Source organism: Thamnophis elegans, chromosome Z (genome assembly GCF_009769535.1).
Source record: "Thamnophis elegans isolate rThaEle1 chromosome Z, rThaEle1.pri, whole genome shotgun sequence".
Classification (NCBI taxonomy): Eukaryota; Metazoa; Chordata; class Lepidosauria; order Squamata; family Colubridae; genus Thamnophis; species Thamnophis elegans.
Window position 1 is genome coordinate 106,306,277 of NC_045558.1, and position 10,403 is coordinate 106,316,679.

The window sequence follows — 10,403 nt, forward strand, 5'->3', positions numbered from 1 at the left end:
CGGAGTTATGACTTCCTTGGGGAGCCTTGGGGAGGAGGCAAGTGGTTAGGCTGCCTATATACGTATTGAGTGAGACACAGTGGAGTTTTTATTTTGTTTATGTCCTTGCTTCCCAGATAAGATCCAACATCTACAAGACAGTGATCACATTGCAGTATACCATGCAGGACGCTTATTCCGGGTATCGTTGTATTACAAGGGGAAGCTGCTGGAGCCCTGTGAACTTCAGGCACAGTTTGAAGCTATTCTTGAGGACCCTACACCCCCTCTGCCTGGGGAGGAGAAATTGCCTTCAATGACTGCAGGTGAAAGGTAAGTTGGACCTGTGGCAGCTAATACTATAGATGGGCTGATTCACACTATGCTCTTTTTCATTCAATGAGTTTGAAGAGAGTAAGTTTAGATAGAAATTCAAGTATGTCGCGGGAGCAGAGGTGGTATTCAGCCAGTTCTGACTAGTTCTGGCGAACCAGTAGCGGAAATTTTGAGTAGTTCAGAGAACCGGCAAATAGGCTGGCCCCGCCCCCGCTGCCTCCCAGCTGATCTTCTTTTGTTGCCCTGAACAGGAGAATGGAGCTGTAAAGCAAGTTAGTAGGGTGGGAAGGGAATAGGGATTTTGCAGTGTCCTTCCCCTGCCACACCCACCAAGCCATGCCCACAGAACTGGTAGTAAAAAGAAATTAATCCCACCACTGCCCAGGAGTGTTGTGTGGTGTGACCTTCAAGGCCTCTACATCCCATTAGTCATCCTGCCTCTCCACTTAACTGTCCTGCTCTACCCTCATGCCATGCTGCCTTGCTTCCCTGCCCCTTCATGGCCCTACTATTCTCTGCCACTTCTTTATGCTGTTCTTTACTTTTGCTCCCCACTATGTGGGTATAATTATATATTTGAGTGTGCTTTTAACGTCTTTATTTCTTATTTAAGGAGTACTTTGCATACCTGGTTTGCACTCTCCCTCTTAGATGGCTCTGCCCACTTCAGGAGGGTAACTCCCATGCCTCTCAGAAGCGTCTGGGGCCCTCCATTCACTGGGAGACAGTGAAAACCCTAGCTTAAGACAAACTCATCCTTTTTCATGTTTCCCTCCTTCTGAATAAAATACTACAGGGCAGTCTCTCAGAACCCTTGCTGTGGTCCTCATTATGGTATTATGCAACCCACAGAGCTAAGGTGGCTCATGCACTTCCATAGCTGACTTGGTAGAGCGTGAGAAAGGGAATGGCAAAAAGATGGTAGAAAAGAGTGAATGAACCTCTGCTCACTTTGGAATCTCTACCATCTCCATATCTATCTTTCCTCCTTCCGGAGGAAAATGAAAATTGGACTTGGAAAGAATCTGTTGTTTCTTTCTTTAGCCCTGCCATAAGAACTGATCTTTGGAGTTCAGATAATCCTTTTTTGCATCTTTTCACTGTTGCTGCTTATGAAGCAAAAAGAGATACGAGTCCATGCAGTGACTTCGAAGGGGGTAAAAGAAGGGGTATCCACTATGTCCTTCTTTAATATGGAACAGACTATGTTAGAATTAGGAAATGATTACCCATTCTCACCAAAGTCAGTTGTTACTTTTTTGGATCAGGACATCCATAATAGCCACCTCTCCTAACTCTGATGGTTTAATGTTTTTTTTTGTAGAGATGCCTGGGCCCGGGCCCGCCAGACCTACTTCGATTCTGGGATTAACAAGCAGTCCTTGAGTATCATTGAGAAAGCTGCTTTCTTTGTCACTCTTGACACAAGTGAACAGGGCCTGCGAGGGGACAATCCAGGTCAGGCTTTGGATGTCTACGCAAAATCCTTGCTACATGGGCACTGCTGTGACAGGTAGGTATAGCCTCTCTGCAACCAACCTGCAAAGATTGTACACCAGAGGTCATAAGGATCTTGGGTCACATATCCCTTGCATTTCTTGAACAGAGAAATCGTACCATAATATCACTTCCTTCATACTTTTCCCATAAGGACTGGTTTTGTTTTCCAAATAATTTTCTGCTGGCTGTGATACTCTTCACAGAACCCTATTAAGTTCCTTGTATGCCAGTAAACATTTCCCCAGTATCAGTGGTAGAATGAACATTTTGAAGTGCAAGAGAGAGAGAGAGAGAGACGTCATGATCTGCTCTGTTGCCAGGCCTTTAAACAAATTGTTTTGTGCCCTCATGATGGAGGCATACCTGTCCATGTGTGCATCTTTGATTATGAGAAGAATAGGGAGCAGCCTATGGAAAAACTCTTTTCTCACAGGTGGTTTGACAAATCTTTCAACTTGATTGTTTACCGCAACGGGAAAACCGGAATCAATGCAGAACACTCATGGGCTGATGCACCTATTATTGGACATCTTTGGGAGGTAAATCTCCAGTTGGGTTCTCCAGCATAGGATTGGTCGGAAGGAAGGGGGTGAAGTGGAGAACACTTGGATTCCCCGGGGTGCTAGGGAATGGGGTGCTAGCTCAACATGAATGATGCCGCAGGGAATCAAAACAGTTGAGCTTTCTTTTGGCCGCCCTTTTTTTACAGTACACACTTGCCACAGATGTATTCCTGCTGGGATATGATGAAGATGGGAACTGCAAAGGCAAGATGGACCCCAGCATCCCTCCACCCCAAAAACTGGAGTGGGAAATATCATCAGAGGTAAGTTTAGGCTCTGGTGAAGACAAAAGGGTTGACACACTTACATGCACGTGCACACACACTCACACAATGGTATGTCAACTGAGTTGTGATAGGACAGTGTTTATTGATGGAAGTGGCCTCAGTGAAGGTATTACAGGAAGAATTGTAGCTGAGGCCCTTTTTAATGTCTGGGAGTGGCCTTCTTTATTTTGCTGCCTTTCTTCAACAACGCTAATTGAAAATTTATTACTTAAAAGCCTTTCAATTAAGTTTGTACAATATGCTAAACCTGGTTCTAACCCTTTGATTTTTTTTTTCTCATTTATCGTATTGTGGGTAAACCTAGCTCTTAAACAATGTACTATTTTTTTTTCTTGATACAATTTGATGGTTTGCTGCTGAATTTAATGGTGTGAAGTTTGGAGACCAAAGGATTGCAAAGAAAAAAGAAAAAAAAACAGTGAAAGAGATTTGAGATATACATGCTGCCTATGGATTGCCCATCCCTTGACTTTATTTATTTTTGATTTGAATTGAATTGAATTGGAGCTGCTCCACTCTGTAGTCACTCTAGGCCAGTGTTTCTCAACCTTGGCCACTTGAAGATGTCTGGACTTCAACTCCCAGAATTCCCCAGCCAGCATTCGCTGGCTGGGGAATTCTGGGAGCTGAAGTCCAGACATCTTCAAGTAGCCAAGGTTGAGAAACACTGCTCTAGGCAGTTAACAATACATTAAACACAATGTACAGGATATAAGCACATTGCCCATTGCTGGTTAATTTAGTTACCCCTGCTGAAGACTAAAGTTAGTAAACACTTTAGACCAGGTGTGTTAAACTCGATTTCATTGAGGGCCACATCAGGGTTGTGTTTGACCTTGGGGGGTGGTGTGGGGGTGGGGGATGGGGTAGCCAGGATAGGCATGGCTAGCTCGAGATCACTTGTGTTGGGGGTGCCTGTGGTGGCCTGAGCATTCTGCCAACAAAAACAGGCTCCTGAGTTCTGTTTTTGGCTGCAACAGCCTCTTGCAACACTCTGCCAGTGAAAACAGAGCTTGCAAGGGCCACACAAGGCCCTCCCTAGCTCCATTTTTGCTGGCAGAGGCACCACAGGCTGGTCCTTCACTGTTTCCAGGACGTCCCATGGATCAAATCTAAGTACCCCATGGGCCAGTAATGAGCTATTGCGAAGGGAATTAGAAATAAGGGAAAGCTGATTTTCCCATGACATCTGCTCTATGCTTTGTTAATCATTTCTGTTTCTTATTCTTGACAGTGCCAACAGGTGATTTTACAGTCCTTTATTGTGGCCCACGCTTTGGCCAGTGACGTTGATTTTCACGTCTTTACATTTAAGGACTTTGGCAAATGCGTCATCAAGAAATGTCGCACTAGTCCGGATGCTTTCATCCAGCTTGCCCTTCAACTAGCACATTTTCGGGTAAGACACTTGATTAACCAGTTGTAAATATGTTGTTTATTTTAAAACATTATAATTAGGAAATTATTGGAGAAGATAATTGAAGAAAAAGTCTTTTTTTCCTTATAGCAGAATAAGTAGTAACTTTGATAGCATTTATACAGAAGAAATGAATTGGAACTACCATATTTTTCAGAGTATAAGATGCACCTTTTTGCCTCAAAAAAAGGCTGAAAATCTGGATGCTTCTTATACACCGAATACAACATTTTTTTGCCTCCTGAAACCCCGCCCCTTCACCAAAATGGCCGTGCATAGCCTTATAGAGGCTTTCAGAGAGCTCCTGGGAGCTGGGGAGGGCAGAAATGAGCAAAAAACAGGCAGTTTTTGTCCCCACCCCCGGCCCCAGCAGCACTCTATAAGCATCCATAAGGCTATGCATGCAATTTGTTTGACAAAAAACAGGCCCGTTTTTGCGAAAAATGGGCTGTTTTTTGCTCATTTTTGCCCCCCCCCCCCAGCATTCTGCAAGCCCCCCCAAGGCTATTCATGCCTTTTTTTGAAAAAAACACAAGCCCATTTTCGTGACAAACGGGCTGTTTTGGGGAGGTTTGCAGAGTGCAAAAACTTTTTTCCCCCTTTTGGAAAGCTCTTTAACTGATTGATGAGAATTACATTGATCAAGTGCTGTGCCAGCAGAAACACCTACCTATCTACTGTATTTCTCTCTATCTCTATTTCGCTCTCTCTATCCCTCTACCTACCTACCTACACCACACACACACTCCTTCTCTCCCTATCTACCTACTGTAATTCTCTCTTTCTTTTTCTCTCCATTTATCTACTTACTTACCTACCTAACTACTCTCTCTCTCTCTCTCCCCCTACCTATCTACTGTATTTCTCTCTCTCTCTCTCTATTTCTCTCTCTATCCCTCTACCTACCTACCTACTCTCTCTCTCTCTCTTTATCTACCTACCTAACTACTCTCTCTCTCCGTACGAATCTACTGTATTTCTCTCTCTCTCTCCCTCTCTATCCCTCTACCTACCTACCTACTTTTTTTTAAAATTGCCTCTTCAAAACCTTGGTGCATCTTATACTCTGAAAAATACGGTATTCTGATTCAGGGTTGTTCAGTGTTCTTGTAATCTCAATTTTGTTAATGGAATACCTTGGGTTCTTGCTTCCAGAAGAACATTTTGCCTTCTCTGGTCCAAGGGGTTGTATTTTTCCATTATATTTTTCCACCTCTATGGTATCAACGTTTTACTTTGCTTAATTTTCAGAACCAATACACAAATAGAGAGCCCTTTCTTGTTAGTCTATATGTCCTCCTCTTGCTGTTCTAGGACATGAACAAGTTCTGCCTTACTTATGAAGCATCTATGACTCGTCTTTTTCGGGAAGGCAGAACAGAAACAGTTCGTTCCTGCAGTATTGAATCTTGCAACTTTGTGAAGGCAATGATGGATCCTACTCAAAGTGTGAGTTCTGATGTCTAGTAAGAATGATTTTGGAGAAAGTCAGTAAGTTATAATGATTTATAACACTATGTTGCAAATGAGAATGTTAAGTTTGATGCTTCTACAGATAGTCCTCGATTTATGACCATTTGTTCAGCGATTGTTTGATTACAGCCAGAAGAACAAAGAAGGAATGGAGATGGGAGGCAGTCCCTCATCTTATTCAAGATTAGGGTTGAGAGAAATGACTAGGATCCTCTGATAACAACTGATAAAATCTACTTAATGATGGCAATGGAGATTGCATTATAATCCAATAGCAGGAGGGTTGGAGAAAAAGAAGAAAATAATTAATGAGGGAAAAGGAAGAAAGATACCTTTAGGACTGCTCCATTGAGACCTAAGACCTGATATCTTCGAGGTCCTCTAAATTTAATAAACATATTTTTTCTTCGCTCCCTTGCTAAATATCTGTTTCTATCATCATTTCCCCATTCCTTGATCTTTCCTGTGGAGAAAAAAAGGTGGCTGAAGGTGGGAGTTCAGGTTGATGTTGGAGAATCAGAGCAATTGGACAATAAGTGGGCTACTGGAATAAATCAGATATAAACAAGACAAGAGAACCTATAATTGATGTAATACTAGACTGAATACAGTAGAATGTCAGCGTTCATGCAGGATTAAATCAGAGTCCAAGGCAGAGTCATCCTTAAAGTTCCAATTTAATAAAACAGACATGTTGGCATCATGCTATGAAATCCCAATTCTAAAACTTCCTGGGATTCCACCCAGTTTAAAGTTCATGATCTTGTCCCCACACCCACAAATCCATCACATGGTCCAATCCTCTTCTTCCTCACTAGGACTCCACCCAGCTTCTTCTGGTCAGGTGCAAAGGTGTGGAGACAAAGAATAACCTTGAGCTTCTAGAAAGGATTTTTTAATTTTGAAAACAACACATTCTACCCCTTGCTATTCCCCCCACTTAATGAGAGTGTGGCAGGCCAAAGATTCTTAAAAGAACCGCTGCAGGCCTGACATAGACCTAATGAGAGGGGAAATATAAATATATGAGGAAACTATGGATGAAGTAAGATTTTCATCCACACTAACTGAGAAATGGTTAAGCTCCAAATAGTGAAAATGAAACTTTCCAGTTGCCTTTTAAAAAGATGCTTTTCAAAAGGCAACTGGATTTCCTTGGGGGTTTTTTTCCTTGAAAACATTTCACTTTTTAGCTTCTTGGATGAGAATTGAAATGTTTTCAAGGAAAAAACAAAAAAAAAAGTCCAGTTGCCTTTTGAAAAGCACCTTTGGGACAACCATGACTTGGATGACATCCATAAAAAATGTTCTAGCAAATAAAAATGTCTTATTTTAACTTTCAAATAAGCCAACTTGATATTCCTTCCTTTTAACATTCTTAATTAAGTATTGCCACGGGATTTGATTTGTCTTCAAGTCTTTTTCATCTCATCATATAGGTTTTATCAAGGTTTAACAAGTCTCTTTTGTGGATGCTGTTAAAAACATTTCCAGGGCATTTTCTTGATTCAACATTTTTATTTCCCTTTTTATTTTTAAAAATTGAGTCATTTTCTTTTGTTGTCCAGTTGAGTAAAATTTGGCAGCTTTCATTTCCTCATTAACATATTTTAGACATAATCTAGTCATAGAAACAGAATCATTGCTGAAACTGTTGATATTATGGTTAGAATTTCTGATTCAATCTTCAAAGACTTCCCTTAATATTTCCAATTTTATAAAATATTGTTTTGTATGTCCCAGTATTAACTGACATTAATTGCAGGCTTTTTTTTCTGTTTAAAACTTATAGTTGCTTCTAGTTCCATTTTCTAAAATCATTACTTATCTTTTTAATTGCAATATCCAGAAAAACTAATCTACTTATATTTCTCATAGCAAAAGCTTATTTCACTTTTTGCTGTTTATTTAAACATCAAACATTATAATTAATTTTTCTTTTGTTCAAAGTTGAAGATAAATTCACCAATGAACACTTTGCAATATTGTCGTTCTGAAGAGCTAAAATACATTATGATGGTTGGTAGGCAATTTCTATAAAGTGAATAGAGGTTTACCATATCTTCCTTGAAAGTCTCATTTACATTTTGAAAATTAAATACATTTTTTAAAAACAGTAACTATATAATAAAAAGTAATGCAGCATAGGTTTAAGAAACACTGAAAAAGTTGGGAGAAGTAAAAAGTGTCAGAATATTCATGACTGGCAGAGACATGGTAACAAGGTCAGCCAATGAGGGCTGTTTAGAAGCTGAAACAGTATTGGCTGCAGACATCTAGGAGCCTGGGCATGGTTTAGGCTTAGCTTAACTGCCCTGTATAGAGGAGGTTCTTTTTGTCTGTATTATGCTCTGAACTGAAACGGAATACCATGTTCTCTCCTCTCCCTGTGAACCAGCTCTTGGTATTGGTATTGTGTATCTTACTTCATATGTTGATATATATATAAAGAGAAGTTAATGAATGCCACTGAATCAGTTATCTGTGTGTGCTTTCTGGATGTGATTTCTGCAACAAACTCTGACAAAAAAACCCCCTTATTTTGGCAATGGTGGGGGGGATGCAGGGGTGGGTTTCTTGCCCCGTTCCAACCGGTTCGGTTGGAACGAGGCCGGCGGCGTCCTCGCGCATGCGCGCGGTGCGCGTGTGCACGTGCGCGGCGCGTGCATGCGTACTAGCGCCTGTGCGATGCTCCAGCTGCTCCTGGAGGATCGCGCAGGCGCTGTATGCGTCCTGCGCATGCGTGGAAGCGCAGAATTCAGCAAAACCAGGTAAGGAGCGGGCGCGCGCAGGCGCGGGGGGGGCTTCGCCGTTCCCGGAAGTTACTTACTTCCGGGTTCGGCGACCAACCGGATCGCGGGGACCACCGCGAACCGGTTGAAACCCACCCCTGGGGGGATGGGACGACGACAAATAGAACAAGAAAGTAGATTCTTGATAGGGAAGCCATTCCAGATATGCAGTGCCACCACTGAAAGTTCCTTTTCCCTAATTGCCACTGGACCACCTGATAAGGTGAAGAAAAATCTAATAGTTTGGGCAGCAGATATGTGGAGTGCTGGTCCTCCAAGCTAGATTTGAAGGACTATTCAAGGGGGTGTAGAATATGAAGATCTACAGTAAAACCTGTTACATCATGCCAAATCAATTTCTCTTTCCAGGATAGTTCAAGGTTACGTCTCTTCCGAGTGGCAGCTGAGAAACACCAGAATCTTTATCGGCAAGCCATGATAGGTGATGGCATCGATAGACACCTTTTCTGCCTCTATGTTGTCTCTAAATACCTTGGCCTGGATTCTCCTTTTCTACGTGAGGTAAATTCTGCTGGCATGGTTTATGGGAAGATCCCCTAAGACAATTGTTCTCAGAAAGTGAGGTGAAGAATCAGAAAAATAAGTCACTTTTTCCTCTCAGGTTATATCTTGAATCTTGCATGTTTTTGTCCATGCATTTCTATTTCTAGGGATAGAACTTCCTATAAGTATGGTCAAGGTTGTTCCCCTTTTAAAATAGGTGTTTATATTTTTATCACTAAAGGAAGTGAACTCAGCCAGCAGTAGTCCTGAAGGCTTTGTTTTAAAGCTCAAGGTCTATGATTTGACTCATTGTGAATGCCATGTGTCAGAATATTTTATCTGCTGGATTTTTTAAAACCTAAAGCAACTCTGCTGATTTTTATTCATCTATTATTCACGATTAACTAACCAAATAAATATCATTATAGCACTCCATATGGTTGTTTGAGGTTTAAATTTCTATATTAAAATATAACTATGACATATAGTTTTTCTGCAGTGAGTGTGAAGGATTTTAACCGATTTTGCATGTTTTAGTACTTAGTTTCAGTGATTTTGAAACATGCTAGAGTTGATATTTACTGCAGGTAAATTGCTAATTTTCCTTTAAAAGTGACAACCATCAATTTGGAGATTTCCTAATGTACTGGGAGGCATGGCTTGATCTATGTATATTTTCTTAAATCAATACAATACAATAGCAGAGTTGGAAGAGACCTTGGAACTCTAAATCCATTAGAATCTGGGAACTATTTTATCTATATGTATCTAAACATCCTTTTGCAGTCTAGAACCTCCAAATCTGACAGGTTCTCCTATATTAATTTAGAACCCCTTATTCTAAATTATTTTTAAATGTTACCTTTTAATTATATATTCACAATAAATATGTATGGACTAAAACTGTTCACCTTTGGATAGAGTGTTGGTTTTTATAGAGACGTTTAAGGCTGAATATGTTTCTAAAGCATGTTTTCTCTATATTTGCATAGTTTTCTTTGAAACTCTATGCTGCACAAGTGAGGAATGGAGTACAGTCAATGATAGTAGAGCTCCCTCCTTATTCCCTGATTTCTTTCTTCTTTGTCAGGTATTATCTGAACCATGGAGACTCTCCACTAGTCAGACTCCCATTCAGCAGATAGAGCTATTTGACCTCCAGAATAATCCTGACTATATTTCTTGTGGTGGTGGATTTGGACCGGTAAGCAGTGCCAAGATTCCTGGATTTTCTTGAGGGAAAATCCATGGTTGGGTTAAAGTTGGGGGGGGATGCATATTTATAAAACCCAGGTATACTGGATTCACTAGGAATGCTGGTTTGATATGGAAAATAGTGGGGCTTTGGAAGCAAAGGTCCTGCCTCATGTTGCTTTTTCTTCTGTGCCAATGAAAGGTCGATGACAATGGATATGGAGTATCTTACATCATTGTCGGTGAAGATCTCATCAATTTCCACGTGTCATGCAAATTCTCCGGCCAAGGGACAGTGAGTCTGGACTAATAGTTTTCCTAGCAGGGGAGATGATGATGTATTGGGGAATAGGATACT

General features: G+C 41.0%; 1 protein-coding gene across 1 annotated transcript in view; it reads left to right on the plus strand.

Annotated features, from left to right (window-relative positions):
* Nucleotides 1-10,403, plus strand: part of CPT1C (carnitine palmitoyltransferase 1C) — a 28,344-nt gene extending 17,941 nt beyond the window's left edge. Inside the window, exons 10-18 of the mRNA XM_032237481.1 lie at nucleotides 117-312; nucleotides 1,640-1,828; nucleotides 2,249-2,354; nucleotides 2,525-2,641; nucleotides 3,900-4,064; nucleotides 5,397-5,531; nucleotides 8,717-8,869; nucleotides 9,942-10,055; nucleotides 10,248-10,403. Coding sequence (XP_032093372.1) covers nucleotides 117-312; nucleotides 1,640-1,828; nucleotides 2,249-2,354; nucleotides 2,525-2,641; nucleotides 3,900-4,064; nucleotides 5,397-5,531; nucleotides 8,717-8,869; nucleotides 9,942-10,055; nucleotides 10,248-10,355 — 1,283 coding nt within the window. The 3' untranslated portion in view covers nucleotides 10,356-10,403. The remainder of the gene's footprint in view (nucleotides 1-116; nucleotides 313-1,639; nucleotides 1,829-2,248; nucleotides 2,355-2,524; nucleotides 2,642-3,899; nucleotides 4,065-5,396; nucleotides 5,532-8,716; nucleotides 8,870-9,941; nucleotides 10,056-10,247) is intronic.